This window comes from Manis pentadactyla, chromosome 2 (assembly GCF_030020395.1).
Source record: "Manis pentadactyla isolate mManPen7 chromosome 2, mManPen7.hap1, whole genome shotgun sequence".
Lineage (NCBI taxonomy): Eukaryota > Metazoa > Chordata > Mammalia > Pholidota > Manidae > Manis > Manis pentadactyla.
Genome location: NC_080020.1, coordinates 206563189 through 206587694, shown reverse-complemented (window position 1 = coordinate 206587694; position 24506 = coordinate 206563189). Strand labels below are relative to the sequence as shown.

General features: G+C 37.1%; 1 protein-coding gene across 2 annotated transcripts in view; it reads right to left on the bottom strand.

Moving 5' to 3' along the window:
* STRN (striatin) overlaps positions 1-24506 on the bottom strand; it is a 117193-nt gene that overhangs the window by 40988 nt on the left and 51699 nt on the right. For both annotated transcript variants that reach the window (XM_057497282.1, XM_036931580.2), the window contains exons 4-8: positions 17485-17563; positions 15050-15217; positions 12946-13081; positions 9471-9603; positions 297-407 (exon numbers count right to left, since the gene is read on the bottom strand). In XM_057497282.1, the coding sequence (XP_057353265.1) occupies positions 297-407; positions 9471-9603; positions 12946-13081; positions 15050-15217; positions 17485-17563 (627 nt within the window). The remainder of the gene's footprint in view (positions 1-296; positions 408-9470; positions 9604-12945; positions 13082-15049; positions 15218-17484; positions 17564-24506) is intronic.

Sequence of the window (24506 nt, the reverse complement as noted above, 5' to 3'; positions counted from 1 at the left end):
ACTTTTAAAAATGAAGTTATTGCTATGTTTGAATACACAGTCCCACACTACCATGAGGCTCTGGATTTATTATTGGGATCTATTATGATTCCATAATCACATGCATGGCTTGTTTTCTGTAAGTTCATAATCAAATGGCTGACCATTTAATTTCAACCCCTGAGAGCAGGTGAAAGGAAAGAGGTCAGGAGCAGAAAAGAAAAAGAGTAAGTAGTTTTAGGAAAACATTGAAAAAAAATTGGGGAATGCAAAAGAGGCAAGATTTATGATTTACAGATACAATGTTTTCCACTTACTCTTCACCCCCTTTTTCCCCTTTCTCTCCTTTTTGTATTGTTCCTTGAGTTTGGTAATTACTCCCTGGTCCACATTCCAGGCTTCAGGCATGAGACACTGGTCTTCCTTTTCTAAACAGAGTGAAACAAATGAAACAGCCTTTTTCAATAAAATATTGAACACACTAAGTCAATTCACTGTTATGTCAATGAATGACATAACAACCATTTTTCTTCATTGTATCACTAATTTTTAAAAGTTATTGCTTATTCATTTTAGATATATAAGTCACACAAAATGCAGTATCTAAGAAACAATGATCACTTCAATGTCCTAGGTAATATTAAATTTCCCTTAAAAGAGACATAGGAAAAAAACTACCCAGAAGATTTGAATGACTTTTAGTAAATTAAGCCCAAAAACTCTGTAATCAAGAACCTCTCATTTTCATCCCATTTTCTAAATTCATTTAGGACTGACTCACAAAAAACATTTCCTATTAATTTATGTAATGAGTGAAGATTATTAAGAAATTGTACAAAACAGTCTTTGATGGTATTTTCATGTCAAAAATTTTACATCCTGAAATGTTCATCGACAAATGATCGTATTCATTTTATAGGTCTTACAAATAACACTGCAAGCTTATCAAGCAACCTTCATTCAAAATATCAAACAATTTTAGTGATTTGTTAGTTTACAAATTCCTAAAACAAGAAGTTAAGCTTCTAGTAGAAAAGAAATTAAATCATTAATTTTCACTATTTCAGGACAAGAAAATTTAAAGAATAAATGTTAAATATTTTATGTTTACTATAAATTAACTTATAGACCACATGTTATATAAGTGCTAGCTCAGAACTTTTGCTTAAACTCAAGACTCATAAATCCAACTGCTAACTATGTTTCCATTAGGAAGTCTAACAGATATCTCAAACTAATTATAAAAAAACAAACTCTCCATCTCCCACATTCAGTCTCTCCCATCCACAGTATTCCCCATCTTATATGATGGCAATGCCATACTTCCATTTGCTCAAATTAAAAAACGTTCCTTTCTTTCACACCCGACATCAAAATTTCAGGAAATATTGTTTTCTCTACCTTCAAATACATCCAGAATCTGCCTACGCAGCACATCCACTACTTCTCTAATCACTCTCTCTGACTAGAATTACTGCAGTAACTGTCCCCTCTCGCCTCCAGGCCTATTATCAATACTGGTTGCCCTAGCGGTCAATTCTCAATAGAGCAGCCAGAATGATGCTTTAAAATAAGACAGATCATGTTGCCCTTCTCCTCAAATCTCTCTCACAGTTCCCCATTTCACCAATGGTTTACATGGCTCTACATAATTTGCTCATTTCTAACTACATTCCCCTTAGAATTACTGCTCCAGCCACCCTTCCTCAAATTCTCAAGTGTAACAGGATTCTACTATCTTAGGGCACTTGCTCTGGCTTTCTTCTCCCCGAAAAACTCCTTCCCCCATACCATGGAGCTAACTAACTCCCTCATCAACTTCAAGTCTTGTTCAAATGTTACCCTCTTGATGGGGCTTACCACGACCACACATTTGAAATTTTAAATCCCACCTGTGGGTAAAATTGCCAATATTTCTAGAATCCCTCATTTGGCCTTAGTCCATCTCCATATCAATAGGTGTTTACAAGGGGCAGGTGGAGAGGCAAGCATGCCAGGACAGGAAAGGTTTAGGCCTCCCCAGCCGAAAAGGGAGAGAAACGGGCGAGAGGCGAGCAGTGGCCACAGAGAGACAAATGGAGCCAGGCTTCTTGTGAGCAATAAAGGCTTTCTCCCCATTCAGTTTTTCCCTCGACTGATTTTCGTTTCACAGGTTTATTTGCCCTGGGCTGGGAAAGCACTTTCCCCTGGGAGTTACACCTGGAGTAGTTGTTGGCAGGATCTCTCAACCCAAACTCCATCTTCACGGATGTGATGCTTGGGCGGGCTGCCCCTAGAGATGGTGGGGAGACAACCAGAAACACCTCTGTGGATGGTGCGGCTTCACCCGGGAACCCCCTACCATGGGGCTTCCACTCAGGGAGCCCCTACTGGGGAACTGGTCTAGGGTAAAGTGCCTCCTAGACCAGTGGGTTACTCCTCAGAACTGGGGAAGGGTGGAGACACCAGAAGCTGTGGAATTAGCTCTCTGTGAGGTAGGGGACTACTTAGGGGCCCTAAGTTGCCGTGTGTCAGCAGGAATTGTGGGGTTGTTGTTTCTCAAGGCATTGGAAAGGGTTACTGAGGAGGGAGACATCCTTTGGCGTCACTTGGAGGAGCCAGACAATGAGCTATGGGATACTCTTAAGAAAAACAGTCATTGAGAACTGAGATCACGCTACTGAAAGACATGTTAGTGGCAAGGGAGGAGGAAGCAGGAAACTCGAAGCTGCAGGAGGCCATGGGGAAGGGGGAGGAAGGAGTGGTGCCTTCAGCCCTAGTGATGGCACCACCCAAGGCACCAGTCCCTCCCATGTTAAAGGCCCAACAAGTTGTAATTAAGAAAATAAAAACACAACAACCCCGGGTTCCTAGGCATGGAGCAGCCCCCTCCCAAGGTTGTGGAGCACTCTATGTCATACCCCATACCTAGGTGAGCTGGTGGATTTGAGCATCCGGGTTTGGCAGAAGCTGTCGGAACCTCTGCCTACATGGCTTTTGCATCTTTGGGATATGGGGGTGGAAAACATTGTTATGTCAGGTTCTGAAAGGGGCAGACTGGCTTCCCTGATGACTCACATCTTCCCTCTAGTAGTGGTTGCAAAGTGCCCATCACACCTCAGGGAATCAGGCACTTCTGGATAGGCTAACAGAAACTATAAGGGCAGTTTGGCCTAATCAGGGTGATTTACCATACTTACCCACTAGCTGGAAAACATATGCAGAGCTCCAGCAGGTGTTATGAGAGCTGGGCATGAAAAATGTCATCTATAGTATTGGACCCCCCAGGGCCCCGAAGAGGAGTTGTTCACCAGAGGAATGAGAAATCTGGTGCTTCATACAGCTCCCCCACCCTTCTTTGGGCTCCTAGTGACTGTTCTCACCCCCCACATAGGGCAACCCATAAGTGAGGTTACTCATACTTTAGCAGATCTGGGGGAGGTTGAAACAATAAAAGCACAGAAAGAAGTACAGTCTAAGGCTGAAAGGGCCCCATGAAGGTCTTGAGGACCCAGATGTGGGCTGACTTGATAAAGGTGGGAGCAGTGAAAGAAAAAATTGATGGGCAGCCTAATAGGATCTTTTTAGAACTGTGGCACCAATTAAAGCCAGAGCAGCAGTTCCAGCCACTGAGGTCCAGGACATGGAAGCCAGAGGCAAAGCCCTATGGCTGGCCTGTGTGCCTGCAGGACTTCCTGGGGGAGGACATGCAAAACCCACCTGGACTTTTGCCAGAAGACAGTTTGGAGTTACGATTTGACAGAGGGGAGGGTCAAGGCATTTGCCTTGGAGGGCTGGCTGGGGCCTCTTGCAAGAGAGGTCCCATGTTGAATGAATGATCAGTCCCCAGTGGATATGGAGTGTCCTGGCTCTGGTGGACACAGGAACCAGATGCTCCTTGGTTTACTGTGACCCTGAGTGGTGTTCTGAGGCCTCCACTCCTATACAGGGGTGGAGCTGTGAGAGCAGAATAAGCCTGAACCTCCTTGGGAACAGGGAAGTCTAATGTTGTGTATGATGTTATGCTCACCTCTGATTCTCTTCAGATAACTGTGGCATTACCACAAGAGGTTTTGAGTCTTGTAGCCTACTGGAGTGTTTATCCTGCACTTGGCACAAATCCTGAAGCCCTTGGGCCCCTTGGCACATGAGGGCATCAGGTGGGGCTGGGAGAAAACATGTGCAATTACCTCCACCATTGCAAAATGGACAAACTAAATGTCCGTGTAACTGGGGCCTCTAGCAACAACTTGTTGGCCATTTGCATTGGCATCCCCAGGGAATGATGGAGCAGACAACTTGGTCAGGGCAGAAGACAATGTGGACTGTATTCTGTCAGTGAGGCCTGCCTCTGCCTGGCAGGAATGCATTATGTGACTGAGTCCCACAGCAACCTGGAGACTACATGGCCCTGGACATTTTGACACATGGACCAGCAATGTCTGGCTTTTCTGACACCTTTGGGGATGACTCCTGAGAGGTGGCCTCTTATGTGTCCCTGGAGTAACAGCAGAGTGGCCCCCAAAGGTCACAGTACTGTACCCAAACAGCTGGAAGGTAAAAGCACTTTTCAGGGAAGTTGTGTCTTATTATTATGGCCAGTGCCTGTGTTTCCAGTAATGCTACTTCTACTCCGTTCCTGCCAGTCCTATCAGAGGACCACTCTCTTGCATGCATCTTACTTGATGGACAAATATTGTCTGTGCTGGTGTTCATCTACATTCCCTGCAGCTCGGACCCACCCCATCCACGGCTGCAGCTGCTGCTTGCTGAGCATGCACGGAGCTCCCTACCAGTTCAGCTGTTGGCCTCCTGTGGAATGGGCAAGCTATGCACTTAATCTGAATAGGACTTTGAACTTACCTGGATCCTCCAGCTTGAGGGTCATCATGATTCTATTGCTGTTGTTACTATACATTATTAGTCTGGTTACAGTGCTCCAGCTTTCATACAGGAGCCATTGTGGAAGACGGGGAGGTGAGTAGATTGGAGGCAGATTTCTAGAGGGGTGGGCTGCGAGTAAAACTGCAATCCAGAACCTCTTGCCTGGCCTTAGTCTATCTTCATGTCAACAGGGGTTTATAAGCAAAGGAGAGAAGCCATTCTCTCCTTAGTCCATCTGCATATCAACAGGTATTTACAAGGGGAGAACGGAGAAATGAGTGCACAGGGACAGGAGAGGTTTTTGGCCTCCCCAGTCAGAATGAGACTGAAATGGGCGCGAGGCGAATGGTGGCCAGAGAAAGAGAGACAAACAAAGCCAAGCTTATGAGCAATAAAGGCTCTCTCCCCATCTAGTTTTTCCCTCGACTGATTTTGGTTTCACAGGTTTATTTGCTCTGGGCTGGGAATACATTTTTTCCCCAGGAGTTACACCACCCCAACAACAGAACTCTCTATCCCCCTTACTCTGTTCTACTTTTTTTATTTCCCATAGCAATTATCACCTTGACATACTATATATATCATTTATCATGTTTACTGCTTATTGCCTGGTAGACTGTATGGACTACAGGGGTAGGGTTCTTCACCAAAATACCTGGCACACAGAAGACACTTGATCAACATTTGTTGAATGATCAGAATAAAATGAAATGAATCACAACAAATAGGAATCTATTTTTAACAAATTAAGTTTCAACACACAGTTTAAAAAACTGTTGGGCCTCTGAATATACTAAAGACAATTTATTTTAAAAACTCAATGTTTTTATAGATTTTATAATCTATCAGTAGTAGAAAGTTTCTATTTTTCCAGAAAGATCTAACAATTTAAAATGTTCACCAAACTTTCATGGTCTTAATAAATTAAAATGTGTGGTTTTTGGATCCTAGAATGTCTTTAGTTTTTAAGTAAAAATTTAGCCTTATCATAATTTTAATAAGACTCATAACAACAACAGTAATGGAAGATCATGGAAGATGTATGGAAAAGTCTATTTACTTGCCAGAAATTAATGAGATTCTTAACATAAGTATATTCACTCTTAAATTAGGGGAGTGGGAATAAAAGAAGTACTTTATTTTTTATTTTTTAGAAAGTGCCTATGTTTTTTTTTTATTAAGGTATCATTGATATACAATCTTATGAAGGTTTCACATGAGCAACATTGTGGTTATTTACATTCACCCATATTATCAAGTTCCCACCCACCCCACTGCAGTCACTGTCCATCAGCATAGTAAGATGCTATAGAGTCACTACTTGTCTTCTCTGTGCTATACTGCCTTCCCCGTGCCCCCCTACATTATGTGTGCTAATCATAATGCCCCTTAATCCCCTTCTCCTTTCATCCCCAGTCCCCCTCCTCCCTACTCCCTTCCCTTCCATAACTGCTAGTCCCTTAAGAGAAGCACTTTAAATGATGTCCATGCAACTAAACAAGATTTGCAATCTAGTTTTGTTAAGCACTTAAAAGTTAAATGCTTTGAAGTTGAATCACAAAATTCTTAAAACATGCAAGACCAAATTCCTGGCAGTCAACTGGAACACTCAATACTCATACTCATAAGCTTAAGTAGTATACTACTAAAGGAAAGCTTAAATGCAGGAACAGTCATTCATGTTTTCACTAGTAACAACATAGCAGGTTAGGTTAAAATGTACATACATGTATCATATATATATATACTCTGGGCCACTACTCACTCACCCTTTAAAACAAAGAAAGTTACACAAGGAACAATACAGCTGTCTTTAAGAAAAAATGAGTCCCAAAAACCCTTGAAATAAAACTAGCAATGAAAAGAGCCAACTATTAGTTATGGAGATACGTGACCATTCTGAGAAAGATGTTAGTGTAGTGTTAGGTAGAAAGATACACCTGAGCAGCTGGAAAGGGGAAGATAAGTTTCAAGGAAAAAAAAAAAATACCCATCTTGCTGCACTGACAGTATTGGGGTATGCGTGGGGACTTAATAATATGGGTAAATGTAGTAACCACATTGTTTTTTTCATGTGAAACCTTCATAAGAGTGTATATCAATAATACCTTCATAAAAAATAAAAAAATGCCCAAACTCTGCCCAGGCAGGGACTCCCATGTGAAGACAACAAAGGCTTTGCAGGGAGATAAGTTCTTGCCTATGGGGGACCAGGACAAACCAGTCCCAACCAGGTCCCAATGCCTGTGCGATTGAACAAAACTAAGAACCACCCCAACCACATCTCCTGATAGTCTCATTGAAATAAAATTGCGGTTTTTGCTCCCCTCCTTGGGCTTTTCTGTATGTATTTTGGTTAAAGACATGCACACCAAGAGGAGGAATGGATGTTTAACTAGAGCTGTCAATTAAATGAACTCACCTGTCAATCAGAAGAAGTGCCTCCCAGTTAGGTGGTGATAAACAGGTGCTCCTCTCTTGGGGTGTATTCAAATAAAACTGCCTCTGTCTGCCTAGGATCTGGCCCATTCCTCCCTTGGGTATATTCAAGTAAAACTTTCACTCTGCTTCACTACTGTCTCTCTGCCTTTCAATTCTTTGTTGTGGCAGGGATAAAAACGGAGAAAAAATTAACCTGTAACAGTAACACAGTGAATCTAGCCATATTGGTAGAACTGTTGCCTAAAATATCTAAGCAACTTAGTATATAAGCTCAGTGGGGAATAAGACAAGAAAGAGACTTGCTTTGTAACTTCCCCTGGTTTCCCCTTTGTTCTGTTGAAAAAAAACGTCTATAACTAAACAGCTACTGTATTCTTCAATGACTAAGTATTTATACCAAATAATTCTTCAAAAATTTGCCACAAAGGAAAAGAAGTGACATCATCAGATTCCCTGAAAGCCCCAAGGAAAGATCCAAGAAAAATCAGTGTAGTTACCTTCAATTCCAAGCCATCTGACACCAAATGCAATGGTGTCTTTTTTCCCTACATATATGTATAACAATAACAATATTATACAAAGCAGTAATAGTATAACTCCATTCAGGTTCCCAGACTCGATTCCAATGTGTGTTAAGTATGTGGCAGGGGGTCTTCCCACACATACTAACACGAAGCAATTCTAAAAACACAAGCAGGGTGTCCAAGAACTCAACTCAATTCTGATGCTATCTGCCTGGAGACAGCACCAGATTCCCCAGTTAAGGACTCTGTCCTACAAGACTGCCCTCCACCCACCGACTCCAGATGCTGGGTGCAAGCCCCAGGCAGTTCTGTGCTTCTGACCTACCATCTACAGGTTGGAGGTTCCCATGGCCTCCCACTTAGGTTCAATTAATTTGCTAGAGCAGCTCACAGAACTCCGGAAAACACTTATGTTTATCAGTTTAATGAGGATACAAGTTAACAGCCAGATGAAGACTTGGGCAAGGTCCTAAATAAAGGAGCTTCTCTCCTTGTGGAGCTTGGGGCCTGGCTCAGTGGCACATGGAAGCGTTCCAGTTCCCCAAGCATAGAAGCTCTCTCTGACCAAGAAGCAGGGCCCAACCCAGCAGAGCAGGCAGAGCAGAGCAGAGCAGACAGAGTGAGCAAAAAGCTCCTCCGAGGTTTTGTGAGGGCTTCATTGCACATAATCATGACTGACTAAATTACTGGTTGATTCAGCTTCCAGCCCCTGCCTTGGATGGGGATCTGAAAGTCAGTCTCTCATTAACATGACAAAACACCTGTTTTACCTTTACAACTGTAGTGTTTTCAGGACTTGTGGATGAAGATCAAATATACCTGGGATATATACATTTGGTCATGTGAGTGACCAAATACGTATTTCTTATAATTCACTGTATGACATTACTGATTCTCTAACCTCATTTGTCTTTAAAGTATATTCTGTAACTAAGGGAGTCCTGGAATTCTACAACCTCAAGAAAAGATTTCCTCTCATTCTCACTACCTGTCAGACTGTCTGTCTCTCTTACTCACACATACACACACACCTGATGGAACTGATTACTTTAGAAGTTTTCACAATCCTACCTAATTGATAGCAACGATTCATTTCTAAACTCTTAGAAAGACCTGTGCTGAAAAACTTTCCCCCAAAATACTTGTCTTAACTCCTGCTAAGTGTTCAAAATAAATTCATTTAGAACAATTGGTGCAAAAAAGAATTGTATGCCTTGTACAAACTGATAAAACCTTACTAGAATTATAATTTTTTAGTTTATAATTCTTTTTGCACAGATGATAGAGATAAGATCTCTAAAACCTCTATTACATTCTCATATTCAATTTCCACAAAATCTAGATCTGCAAAAGTTCTACTGTTTAGACAGAGAACATTCTGTATACGATTTCAAATTATTCTCACATTATGTTGCTTATATTGAAAAAAAAGATGAGTTAACTAGTTGTACAATCTCTTTAAACACAGAGACAGACAGACATACACACACACACAACACACAAGGGGTAAAAGTTAACAGTAGTAAAAAATTCGTACATCCATATGAGTTCAACATTTCAACATTGTAAGAGATTTAAAGTGTTATTCAAGATTTTGCCCTCCTGGTGAGATATTCTCGTATGTACTTAACACCTCTGGTTGGATCCGGTGTGCTTCCTTACCCCAGTCTGTTCCATCGCCAGCACTTCTGGATTCACTGTCCCCTTCCTCTGATGTAATCAAGAAGTCAAATTCCTTTAGAGCTTCTTTTGTATCTCGATCTTCACTATCAGGCAATGCTTTTTTCCTAACAATCTAATAAAAAATATGTTAAGTTAAAATACTAGGATATACTATGGAATTAATTTAAATATGAAGATGGCATCCCTTTTACCACTGAATGAGAAAAAACAATTACTGTTTTCCTTACAAAGTCTATCTTTATTGTGTAAATAACTGTAATACTTATCAAACTCCCATGAAAAACACAGATATCATTTTTAAAAGATTACACATTTTAAAGTAGTATTTTAAATTTTGATCAATGATGGGCTTGTTTAATTAAACTAATGGGATCATATATTGAAAACACTGGAATATAAGACATGTATTTAAATTACAGATAAATGAAAAATGTCCCTGTCACATTACTGTATTATGAGAACCACAACCAAATCTCACATTTCTTAGATACAGTCTGTGCAGTATGCAGACATTTTAATCTGGCCAAAACATGAAATACTTCATGAAACACTGCAAGAGTTTTTTAGAGTATTACCATGATAAATTTTAACTCTAGTACATTATTCCCTTGCAAAACCTAACATCACAAAAGCTACAAACTCAAATGCATGCCTCAAGACTTAGAAGGTATTCTGTTTACAGGTGGCAGTATTTCTACTGTCTCAATTTTCTCAAGTATTTCTCTATATATTCAAATTTTTCCTAAAATATTAATCATTCAGAGACTTGACTTAGATTTAATAGCAAATCTGGTAAGGGCTATTAAGTCTCATTTTTATTTATTTAGGACTATTTCTCTGGAATCACAAATCCACTTGGAGTTAAGCTTAATGCATGCAGAGATGATTTTGGAGATCTATATCACAATCCTCTTTATGAATGATCTCCTTTTTAGTCACCACCACCAGAAGCCCAAAGAAATCAGGATGACTGGTTTGTAGCTTCTTTAGATAATATGGACTCAGTATCTCAACTTCTCTAGACCTCAGCTTCTTCATGCAAAATAGAAAACGCATTGCCTGATCAAACTTTATCACTGGGCTATTGAGTGGTTTAAAATTATAAATGTTCAACAGACAGATCACTGGGCATAGACTACATAGTCTAAAAATAGACTCTAATAAGAGAGAAACAAATACCTGACTTGTATGGCCCTGTTCTCACACTCAATGCTGACATTACTTATCAATCACAGCACTTCGGCATTTTTCATCTAAACCACATATAGCCTTGGAAATCCTTCTCAGTTCAGCACCCCAGAAAGCCACTCAACAGAAGAAAACTGGCAAATTTTCTGCAGATGAAACCTAATCTGTCTTATTTTCCTGATATATATAAAAACTAAATAGGAGAACTCAAGGATTCTATAATGTTAGGATAATTGGTATTATTTAGATTATTTCCTAAAATAAAGATAGACATTTACAGCATATCCCAATCTACCATATAGCAAATCTATCAAACAAAAAAAGCAAGATAAATCTAACAAATTGTGAAGAGAAAGTCAAGCTGAAGGTGTATTATTCTGTAAGTATTTACAAGCCATATACTAATAATCTATTCTAATTTTTCCTGGGCAGCCAGACTAATGTAGAGAAATGTCTCTGAAGAGTTATACCAACAGAAGACACTGATCTTCAAGTTCTACATACAAATGCTTTGCTTATCTACTTCTTTTACCCCATAGGCTTGATTGCTCCATTCTCCTCACCCTGATGTGACACCAGACATAATTGAGAGGGACCATCACCAATGTCTTATAGATAGAAAATTCTCGCAGATAGAGAATTCTTGGTCTGAAAGCCTGACCAAAAGGACAGGAAAAAATACAGAAGTATCTGGAACCCTAAATTGACAGTCTGAATGTACTACAAATATTAGTTATTACTAAATATAGTATTCAGTCACAAAACTACCTCCTTGGGGAATAAACTCTGTTTTTAGGTCTTATCTCCTCCATATGACCTTACAAAGAATAAAGATATGGCAATTTACAGATCATTGTCTATCCAATATCTCATTTACAAAAATAAACAAAAACTCATGTTTTTAATGGTTATGCATAAAATAAAAATGAACTGTGGTCACCAAGAGAGTAGACTAGACATGGGAAGGGGTGGGGTTTATTATAAGAGCACCTGTTTATCTAAGGTTCTGCTCCACTCCTACCTTCAACGAGGTACCAACCAACTTAAGAAATTAAAGCAAACACAAAGAAGTTATGGGTTGAACAGAGTATCAAGAAGATAAGAAAAAAGGATAGACTGTCACTTTGAAAACTGTCAGAAGAAGCGTAACGCCAACATGGGATTTTTTTATACTATGATTAAAACTTTATATTGTGACTAAAAGGTAATGATTCTTAACCCTATTACTTTTTCCTCCTAAAGTGTCTGAATGTAGAGACTAAGTGTTGCTGATAAATTTAACTTTCAAAGAGTCTGAAATTGATCACTTTTCATATGTATGTATAATTTCACGATCACTCTTACACTTAACTAAAGGTATGATGGTAAAGAAAAATAAGCTGCTTATAAAAAATATAAAAAATTATATAAAATAAATTTATTATAATCTCCATTTTACAAACTAAAAAACTAAGCCTGAAGGATTAAGAAGCACAATCAGTGACAGAACTCATACTTAAACCTAGGGCTTTTGATTCTAGGTCCAGTCAGCTTTAATATTACCTTGCTTTCCCCTTCCCTCTTCTTAAAAGAGGAAATGTATTTTCCTAAACAAAGCAAAGCACTCCCTCATCTCTTAAGAAAAGGAGGAGGAAGAGAGAGAAGGCAGAAAAAGTAGGGAGAAAGAAGAGAAGTGGCACGGGAGAGGGGTACCTTGAAGGGGACAGAATGGAGAAGGGAAGATAAGGGAGAAGAAGCAACTCTTATTCCAGGAAACTACCATGGTAGTTTATATAGATCAAAACAAACTTATGAGACCAAAACAAAACTACAGAAGACCCTAAACAAAGTTGAAGAGATCTAGTGGAACAGTACTGAAAGTCTGTAAAGCTTGTCTATCAAAGCAACCCAGACAAGAGAGACAAAAACCACACGGATTCAAGTTGATGCCAGTCTCCATCAGGCACTGTAATGCATCTGTCAGATCTATTGTCTTAGAGTACCAGTAATGTGCACTGTTGTAACACACACATTTATCATATCCACCAGCCCTATATAAATGTTGAAATGCTTAATGAATAAATAAGTCAAAGAGTGAAGACATTTAATAGAAGCTGCTATCCTAAAAATATTCTTGAATTCTAACTCAATACTAAAAACTCTTCTAAAATCAAATTTCCCCAAATTCATGAAAAAAAAGTTAAAGGTTGAGGAGAAAAGACATGGGTTATATTTAAAGTATATAAAATGGCCCCTAAAATACTTGTATCTGAGTCATCCAACTAACCGTTGAAGTATCAATGGTGCTTTTCTCTCTTCCATCAATGTCATCATCTTCATCTTCATCACTAAAATCTGCAGCTGCACTTTCCAGGAATTTGAAATTATCCAGCACAGAGGCAGAATCTGTTAACTCGGATTTTCTGGGGTAAAACATGTACATCTTGTTTAGTTAATTTTTTAAACTCAACACAAGAACTAATCTGTAATACATTATACTAACTTCCATTTAGAATGTAAGTATGATCCCCGAAATCATATTATGATTTACACTGATTCTTTTATTTTTAATTAAGATATCATTGATATACAATCTTATGACAGTTTCACATAAGCAACATTGGATCTACATTGATTCTTATCCATCACATTTCATGGATGTTAACTGAAAAGCAATATAGGAAGTGGTTACTCTTTTAAAAGAATTCTGCAATCGTATCTATTTAGATTAATGGTAATCTTATGTAAAGACTTCCCCCTCTTCACTCAGTATTATTTAATCTTTAAGTCAACCTTAATGTATTTCTTTTTAAAAACATTTTCCTATTATCTCTGTCTCTATTTTTTTTAATTCTTTCCTTCTCTGCAACTCTCTTCTTCTGACATTTAAGTTTTCATAACTGAGAAAATAACTGTTATGTCATTTTTCTCTGATGCAATCTTACATTTTTGCTAACAGCTAAAGAGTTGAAAAAAGCAAATGTGCACATGAAGTTACCAGAAACAATTTATTAGTCAAGTTAATATTACTACAAAACTTGATCTATTGGTGAGTAAACTATTAACCTCTTAGAAATTATTGACTTTTCATATATGTAAGATTTTAATTCAGTTCCTTCAAAATAAATGCAGTGAACAATTTCCTAATGGCCAGAACAGGATGATTTTTTTCTCTCCAGTTCATTCATTAGTAAATGTTTTACAGAAGAAAGCATTTTCCTAAAAAAATTTAGCCACAGCTAGAGCCAAAACTTTCAAAACAGATAAATCTTAAATTTCCAATCTGCTGAGAGCTGTTTTTGTTTTTTTCCACCATATTCTCTATTCCTGCGTAACTCAGACAGATTCAGAATAATACCCCTGTCTGTCTCAAAAGACAGGATCAAGGCCAAAACATAAGACAACTAGAGTGGTCTTTTTCTGAATATGACTTAAGTTAACCCTTCAGGTGAAAATATAGCCAAGAATAATGTCAACATTGTCTATATCTACACAGAGAAACAATCTACATCTTACATTCATTAAAACAAGTTAATGTATATTAATTATTAATGAATACATTTAAAAAGGCTCCAATATTTATTTATAGTCATTTTTCTGAATTTATCTAAATCTCATAATTTTTTGTTTATGTTCCCAATAACAGAAACTATGTTCTCACTAGAACATGAACAGAATCCAATTAAAACCATTTTTCCAGTTTAAATATGCACCAACATAAAGTAACATCATATTTAGACTCTCAGAGAATCTTTGGCTTTTTATTTCTTTAAGAATGATGTCAAATTTTTTTCAATAAAGAATTCACTATATAACTCTTCATGTTCATTTTAGGCAGAATTATATATAATTTTATGATACATTATACAAAAAGCAAAACAAAAATTTTCAAACAGGTATTGAATTCTTTATTCTTATTTTATCAATTAAAAACATATACTTAAAATAGTAGGTATTTTTCAAAGGAAAGATGAGTTACAACATTATTAGGCAAACAAAGTGCCTAAGAAAAGGTTTACTTCTAAACACTTTAAGATAATTATATGATTTCTGGGTCACCAGGAATAAAATTTCATTCTAACAGATTTGAACTGAATTTCTAAGTAAGATCTTTTATGAATTTCTAATATTAATTGAGCTTCAAGATATTAAAATCTATATTAAATCCATAAATCTCAAATAAAAATATCTTAAATATCTAAAATAATCACAAATGATAACTCTAATCCCTATGTGTTACCTTCTACCAAGGGAAGGTTTTTATATGAATTTTATTATAATTATTTCTGTAGCAGTATCTAAAAGTGCAAGTATCACAAGTATCAACCATAAACGAAAAATATTTAATAATGAAGGTTATAGCTAAAACACTTCTGAGAAAAAATACTTACCCAATCATTGCTGTCTCTTTAACTTCAGCCTCTGTGCCATTTATTACTGAGTCCTGATTTTTGTCATCGTCTCTGTCCGTGAGTTCACTTGAAAAACCCAACAAGGCTCGCACTCGTTTAGATTTCACGTCTAGGATAGTATCTGTGTAACCCACCTCCTGTAGATACCTGTGTGTGAAGAGGATCCTCACAATTCAGTCATACTGGAATCAGTATTCTATAACTTAATATGTAAATAAAAGTATTTATTTAAATACACTGCCTGAATAAGACTTAACAGTACAGTACTATGCTAGTAAGACTTGCTAATAAATAATCTTCCAGCTGCAGATGGAGCTGTCTCTTGCAGTACCAGTCTCTATGGTCACTGAGAAAAATCAAAGAACTATACAATACACCATTCATCACACTTACCGTAAGAGGCTGTTCCTTGATTTACCTAAAAGCACATTCTTTCTGCTAGGCAGGATTGGAGCAAACTTACTCTTTGATTCTACTGAATTACTATTTTTTAATAGTAATTATTATAACCAGTAGTCTTTTTACATTTCTGATGTAAAGTATCTTTGGATCAACTGCTTGAGGTCTAGAAAGAATGTTTCTAGCATATATGATTTCCTCCATGACACACAAGAAGACAGTACTATATTCCAAAAAGTCACTTCAATGCAAGGAAGTTCCTATCTTGAGACAACTCTAAAACAAAAGTAGACTGCAATTCAATTGTGGGATGTGGGATGCAATTGTGCACGGCGGGGTGTGTGTTACAGAGAGGCAGCAGCCCAGAGGAAAGAGAACAGACTTTGTATTGAGATTTAGACCTGGGTTTAAAGCCCATTTCTGCTACTTTCTTCCTGTGTAACTTTAATTCTCCTGATCCTCAGTTTTCTTTCCCCTGAAAGCAACACATCCAGCCCACAGAAGGCACTCAGTATCTGTTAGCAACAAAGATGACTGAAAAGACCAAAAGGGTAGTGGCAGGAAAATGAAAAGGCGAATATCATTAATAATATCATCAATAAATGTGACAGATAAATGTTAGGCATTAACTTATAAGTAAGCATCAAGTCTCTAAGATGAAAGAGAAAACAAAGGTGGACAAGATGACCAGTCTAAGGTCACTTTACTTCCAGAAAGGATGTTAATAGTTATTATAGCTCAAAAAGATATGTGACCAAAAGTGTATCCTATCAAATCAAGATACACATTCTTCAATACTATCCATTATTTATAGAAAGGTTTTGATTAAAATTTGGATAATAAATTTCTAACTTTCCTGAATTTAATCAATTGTTCTTACAAATTAATATAAAGGTGTTGTTTTGGTTAACAAATAATCTTCAATACATATTCACTTTGGCAACAAAGTCACATTACAAGTAACTTTTAAAAACTCTTTCCCTAGACAAGTTGGCTTTAAAATAGTTACTTCCTCATTCATTGATTAAAATGTCACCTTTACTTTGAGGAGCAGATTATGAATCTTCTAAAGTTTCTGAAAACACCTCTTGGAATGATAACCATTTCTCATTAAAAAACATACATATATTTTAAAAGATCAGTACTTTAAGAACAGTTATTTATAGAGAGAAATGCATCAATCATATTTAAGACCAAAGTGAGGGTACAAGTGAAAATACTTAAATATTAGTGAAATATCACTTCTTCTAACTTTGAGTAGATAAAAATAGGTATGAGGAGAGATTTTAATATTTTCTTCCCGTCATCAACAGGCAAAGCTGGTGTGCATGACTTTGGAAACACAAGTTAGATTACTCAGAAGCAACCCTAAAAGTACAAACAGGTAGCAAACTTCATTTTCCTGAGGCACAAATCTGAATATCAGTTTCAAATGTGATATGTAAGAACCAGGCATTGAGCCAGTGAGTGGGGCTAGCCCACTATGTGACATCTGAAACACAACCCAACTTTTGTGTCCTCTTTATAGCCTCATATACACATTTTATAGGAGAAAGTATATGTTAGTACAGTATTTGCAAATTTGGGGAATTCAAGAACTTCTTTGATCTGTTTAAAATAGTTCCAAAACAATAACAATTACGTGTAAAGATTGCTTAGACATATTAAAACATGCATAAAAAATGTAAAGAAAAGAATAACTGTAAGGCTAGATAATTCTTTAAATTATAAATTTAAGTGTATAATAAAATTTAGGAGCTTAAAATTGTACTTTCTTTGATAAAGCTAAAATTATGCAAAAAATTTATTCTTGATAATTCTTATTAATATTTAATGAAAAATAAATTCCACCATAGGGGAAAAGGTGTTTAATATAAAAAAGGAACAGCAATTCAATTAAACTTTTTCATAGCAGCTGTATAATAATATAAGAGATAATTGAGTTGAACATGCAAAATACAAATAATCTCATAAAAATATGCTTCTCCTAATTAGGCTGATTGTGGGATACTCACTGTCTGAGTAGCTGTCGACCTTGTTTCCACATTAACTGGCTGTTTTGTTGTGGCTGCACCTCTGTTTCATTACCTTCATCTGCAAAACATTAAATCATAATAAAACTGACTTGTTTTATACAATAGAGGGCATCCTGATTCATAAAAAATGTCCAATAAAAACTTATAATATGTAAAACTTCACCGTAAGGTATGTTTTAAGACAGTGTAAATTGTTTTTAAGTGTAATTTTCATAACAAAAGTAATATAAATTCATTATTGCTACTTGATTCCTCTGAGAGTCACAGAACTAAAATAAAGATTTCCTTGTCTTTACAGTTTGAGAATTTTCCTCCAGGACAAAGACTTATACAAATCAAGTAATACAGTCAAATAAAAGTATTAGGAAGCACTCTATCAGAACTAGAACAAAATACCCAGGAATTATGGTAGAAAAGCCAGTTTGGTAAAAAGTTGATAGGTAAGAAATAAGCTCAATATAAATCTATTTCCTTTACTAGTTACTAAATGACAACCTCAAGTATTCTTTTAAGACTTTCTTTGAATGAAGACCTCCTAAACCACGTAAAGTTTAAATTCATCATTTGAGAGAAGCTGAATCCTTATAAGAAGGTGGCAAAAGTAAAGGAGACTTCTCTTGATACACCTGGACTAAAGAATTTCCAAGTATTTCTATACTATGGCTCAACTTTAAAAATACAAAAAAGTTCATGCTTTCCCTTGATAAAACTTGATCAAACTAAAAGAAACTGTGATCTTTATAGGATTTTATTCAAGTGGAGACATGAGAGAGACTGGTCTTTGATACTCAGCATTTAATGTGTTCCAGATGCTGTGTTAAAAACATATATTTACTTCTTCTGATCTTTACAACTTCAAAAGGCAGGTTAATATTATCCATGTTTAAAGTTTTACAGATTAACTGTAAGGTTCCTAAGTTAGAAATACAGTTGTAAGTGTTGATATAACGTCTAACTCCAGAATTCATATAATTTCCTCCACATGCTATCACAATGATGAGAAATACATAAATAAAAATAAGACTTAGATCTTGCATTTTCATTTTTCTCCTAAAATAACTAGGCCAAGCACTGCGATATAACAAAGAAATAGCAGTAGAATAGATGGCAAGCAGGAAGCTGAGGAGGATTAAGTTAACTCAAAAAGGAAGACTACTTTGGAATGACATTTTTTTTAAAAAGGGCAAAAACAATGTCTCAATACTTAGTAAAAAATGATACTGCTGGACCATCAGGGCCCTCCTCTAGAAGCCCAAAGGACCTGTATTACCAAAGTGATTATTTTTGAACCCAGCTGTGTCCTTGCCCTTTTACAGCCCTTCCCTGGTTGTGGGTCTTGAAAGAGGCCTTTAATCAGTGCACACACCAAAGGCCCAGAGGAGCAGGGAAACCCACCTTGTCCCGCTCTCATTCTAAGTCTGAAAGGCCCACATCTGCCTTCTCTATCTGACGGGGTTCCCCTCCTGTGCCCGCAGAGAGGGCTGGTCCTTCCCCTCAGTGCTGGCTCTCAGTCACAATGCCTCAAAAGACATGCAGCCTAGGCTAACAACAGACCCAACTGCTAATTTTTTCCTTTCATTTTGCTTTCTAAAAGCAGTTGTTACACTATTCATAACATTATATAGTTTAATTTCATGTCATTTTGGATCTTATATAAAAATGTGAGGATTTGGATTTTTTAAAGAATGCCTCCATTTTAGATAGACCCTTCTCATGTTACTATATAGTGAGTCCAACATATGCTTTAGAAGTAAAGACATTGACCATCACAAAAAAAAAAAAAAAAAATTTGCTGGTCCCCACCAGGGACCAGCAAATTACAGCATGCTGGTCAAATCTGGCATTTTTTTTTTATTCAACCGTTTATTGAGAACTGGTTAAAATTAAGGCACTCTGAGCACTTGGTTTCCTCGAGGTTACAAGTTCCGCCTGTCCAAATGGCCTCGGACCAAGAAGGCCTTGTAGCAGCCCCAGGAGGGTCCCACTGGGTGAAGGATTGAATACACCTCCCCGAACAACCCCTGCCTCTTTCAGCTCAGCAACCTCAATTCAAGCAGCAAAGTGGCCTACCATAGAACTATTGCACTGATGCGAGGTTCATTTAAGTCCATTACAAAGTGTCCTTTATACATCAACAGTGGAAGTTGAAACTTGCAGGCTGCTATAAAATGCTTAGGAATGCTGTATAATACTTTGAATTGCTATGAAATGCCCACATCAGAGAAATAAAACCAGAAAATCTGTCAAAGGTTAGATTCTCAGTCTGAAAATTTCAGGATAGAGATGTCAATTCACATACAGAATTTAAAGAGTAATCAGTAAGTATGTCAAGTTGTCTGAATGTTTCCACTGACCCACAAATTCAGGAACTGTGTATATAACATAATATGTTCCAATATATCCCCTTCTTAAGTCAAGTGAGTAACCTGTACTTGCCAAGTATTACCATTTATACTGGCATTTCAAAAACTAAAAATTTCAGATGTGAGAGAACTTTTGAGGTATCTAATTTTCCATCAAAATAGGCCTCAGTTCTTTCTATGCCATCCTCAGATACACTCAACGGCCTTGCCTACTTTGGCAGTGAGTAATATTATCAAAGTGTGGTATAGCCATTCAATGGACTACTACTCAAGAAGAAATGAACTACTGATACATGCCAATGTGTGCATATCAAATACTAACTGGGAGAAGCTAGAATCAAAAGGCTACATTCTGTATCATTCTGGAATTCACATGACTTTTGGGAAAAGGCAAAACTAAGGTACAGAAAACAGGTCAGTTGTTGCAAGAGGATTAGAGTGGGGAGAGAGGAGTTCACTACAAAGGGAAAGAGTAATAAGATGGTATGTGCTTATGAAAACACTAAAAAGGTGAGTTTTACTGTATGTTAATTATACCTCAACAAAAACTAAAGTAAGTCAAATCAAAGAAGAGTTCATCCTCACCCTCTTTTTAAAAAAATATATTCTTATACTGAGATAAAAGCAGACTCTCTGGGCAATATGTGACATTTTAAAAAAGTATAAGGTTAAAAAAAAACTCTCACACATGTGGACTTGATTTTCCCTACACTTCCTCATCCAGGAAAAATTCACAGTTCTCTCAATGCTTAGTAAGTAGTTATCAACTATTAGATTCACTCTTACCTTATCAAGTACAAAAAAGGGTATTATACAAAAGTGAGGTTTTTAAAGTGGAAAGGAGTTGAACTTCTTGGTAATAACAACAATATTTGACTTGCACTTCCAGTCAGTTTTGAGTAACAGGGACCCAATTGACCCTCTGCTTGAAACAACTATAAAATAAAATAGGTGAAACAATGGCTGCAACACCAGACATCAGGCAGCAAGGGACAGCAGTCCCTGAGAGAAGGAAGCAAACAGGTGAGCCCTGCGACTGTTCCGGCTCACTGCCTGGGTAGTTTCCAGATCACAGCAGTGGGAGGGGGAACAAAAACAGTAGCTTAAGAATAGTTGAAAAGTTCAAAACTTCATTAATAGTATAAACCCACAGACCTAAGAAATTCAACAAACCCCAAATAAAGGAAACACTGCACGGGCGGCTGGATACACCAGAGCATATCATAATAAAATTGCTTAAAACCGATGATAAAGAAAAAACCTTGTAAGTAGTCAGAGAAAAAGGTCATATTCTATACAAAGGAACAAAAGACAAGGATGACAGAACTTATCATCAGGAACAATGCAAGTAAGCAAAATGAAGACTTTTCAGACACACAAAAGCTGAACAATTTATTATCAGCAGCCCATATTACAAGATATATTAAAGGAAGTCCTTAAGGCAGATGGAAAATGATACTCAAAAATATGGACCCACATTATGATGAGCAATTAAAATATAGTTTTTATATTATTTAAATCTCTTTAAAAGAGAATTGACTGTTGAAACAAAAAATAATAATGTAGTGATGTATGGTTTATAACATACACAGAAGCAAAACATATGAAAACAACTGCACAAAGACAGAAGAGATATAAGGTTCTGATACTACACATGATATGGTATATTATCATTTAAAGATAGACTGCAGTAAGTTAAAAACATGTATTATATATCCAAAACCACCACTAAAATAACGAAGGGTTCTAACTAATAAGTCAGCAAGAGAGAAAATGAAATCATAAAAAATACTAGATTAATCCAAAAGAAATATGGAACAGAGGAAAAGGAAGCAAAAACCAGACAGAACAGAAAACAAATAGCAAAGGCGGTAGCTTTAACCCTAACTATATCAATAGTCAATATTAAATGTAAATGGTCTAAACATCTCAGTTAAAAGGCAGAATTTGTCATGTTAAATGTAAATATATAAGTATCTATCTTCTAATATTAAATAGGAGAAACTGAAATATGGAAGATAAATAGACTTTAACATAACCTGGAGCGATATTCTCCTAAAGTAGAACTGTGAAGGTCTGAGGGTGGAACAAAACAAAACCAAAAAAAAGTCAGAGAGCATACTAATTTTTTGTGGGAAATGTTTCAGAAAATGTCTCAATTATCAGTTTTAAACAGTAAATAGACAAAAGAACAAAGAACAGAAAAATCCCTGCTTCTTTAAGGTTTACCCTATTTGGATATATCACTTTCTGCCCTCTCCTAGTCACTGTCCTTATCACTGTCATCTACAAATCCATTGATAATGTTCCTACCCAGGCTAGCATGCTTCCTCTGCAACCAAACTTTTACATCAACCTGTGTGAATTCAGTATTCATGTGGGTCTCCCACTTAAGACACTACTACCCTCTCTAGCTGCCATACCTCAGACTGATTTTATCATTATGAAGAACAGTCACAGATGCATACTTTTTCTCTGAGCATATCCTTCAGGCTCAACATTCCCAAATTTAGCTACAGCCTTACACCAGGGACCAGCAAATTACAGCATGCTGGTCAAATCTGGCATTCCATGCTCATTCATGTGTATTGTGGCTGCTTTCATGTTATAATGGCAGAGTAGAGTGGCTGCAACAGAGAACATACGGTCTGCAAAGCCCAAATATTACTACCTGGCTCTAAAAGAAAAATCTTGCTCAACTGCTCTAGACCATAAGCCTATCCCCCTACTTTTGTTTTTTTTACCCATTAGGTTCCTGTTGTCTTCACTTCCTTCCCTCTCTAGTTTTATTTCAGTCTATCACTTCAACCATTCTTTTGCCAATGTCAATTTTTTTGCCCCCATGTCTCTTCATGAATTCAGTGAATTCAACTACTATTTTCATTCTTTTACCCAGTGAAAAGTGTGTAGACCAGTGCTTCTATATAATCTCATGATCACTCACCTCAACTAAACCCTTAGCTTTTCTCAATCCTACTAACTGTTCTTAGTTTGTCCTCCTGTTCAATATTATGTAAACCTCTACTTTTCTTAGCCCTCTGACATACTTAGCAGATAATTCCATCTCATACATAAAGTTATCATATTAACTGCCCACCACCAAACTGAAACCCAAACCTACAAACCCATCACCTAGCTTCCTACATTCTCTTGGTAACAATAAAAGACATGTTCTTCCTGACATTCTTTCTCCAGCTACCTTCAGAATCCAATCCCTATCACTTATTCAGATACCTTCTTATTTTGAGTATCTCTATTCTCTCCCTTTTATTTGCACCTCTTCTAACATACACACACACAAACCTCCTTAACCCCATATCCTTTTAGCTGTTAACCTCTAATCCTCTCCTTCACGTTCACAACCTAAGCTTCCTAAAAGTTGGCCACACCTCGTCTTCATTTTCCTCTTATGACTTTGTCTCTGCCTTCATCTCTCCCCTACAACTGCCCTTAATACAGTATTCAGAGAGCTGTGTGTCACAGCTGTCCTAGAGACACTCTTCAGCCCTCTAGGCACTAATCAGTAGTGCTGAAGGGTCCTTACTGCTCTTGGTTTCCACTGGTCTTCCTCCTACCATAAGATCATCCTTATCAATTTCCTTTTCAGGTTTCTATTCTACCAGGTTCTTAAATACTGCTGTTCCTTATGACTACATTTTAGGTCTTCGTCTCACTCTGCATAAGGTCCCTGGGTGAGCTCTTCCACTCCAACGGCCTTGAGTGCCATCAGTATTACACATTAATGCCTCTCCAGTCTCTACACCCAACTCTCTACTAGCCATCTTCAATTGACTACCTAATAAGTAAATTGAAAAGCAAACCCACCTACTTCTGGTCTAGTTCTTTATGCTGGAGATATGGTGGTCATCTTTGAGTGTCCCTTTTGTTCACCTCTTACATCGAAACAAGAACTAATTCCTGCAGATTTTACTTCCAAAATATTTCCTGAACACACCCACTTCAACTCCATTCTTAGCACCCTTATTAAGGTAGCCTTCATCATTTACCCAGAGACTATAATAGTCCTCTAACCAATCTCTCCATCTCCAATTCTGCTCTTTTCTAATCCTTCTTCCAGATTGCTCTGTGTGATCTAAGAATAAATCTGATCACAAGGGCCCTAATTAAGATGCTTCGATGCCTTCTCATAATTCTTGGGTTACAGCTGAACTACTTAACATACTTTACAAGACCTGTGTAATAACATACTTTATCAGCTGTCCGCCTTGCTAATAACTCTAACCTCCTGCCCACTCCCAGCCAGTGATTTCATTTCTCAAATGTGCCATATTCTTCCCTCAGAAACTTCAGCACTAATACTCTTTCTCCCATCTCTCATTCAACAAATAGTCCACTTTCCCTAATTCTTACTTGTCCTTCAGATGTCAACTTTAAACACACTGCTTGCAGGAAGCCTTCCTTGACCAATTAACACTTAATTAACAATTAAATTTGGTTTCCCTACTACTGTGCTCCACAACACCTATTACTTCTCCCCATTATATATGTGAATGTATTGTAATCATTTTATTCTTATATTCCCGATAAAAATCCAATAGAAAATTGTTATCTTATTCATTGAATTTGGTGCTGGGTCTGACAAGCATTACCTATTTAATATCTGTAAGATGAATAGTT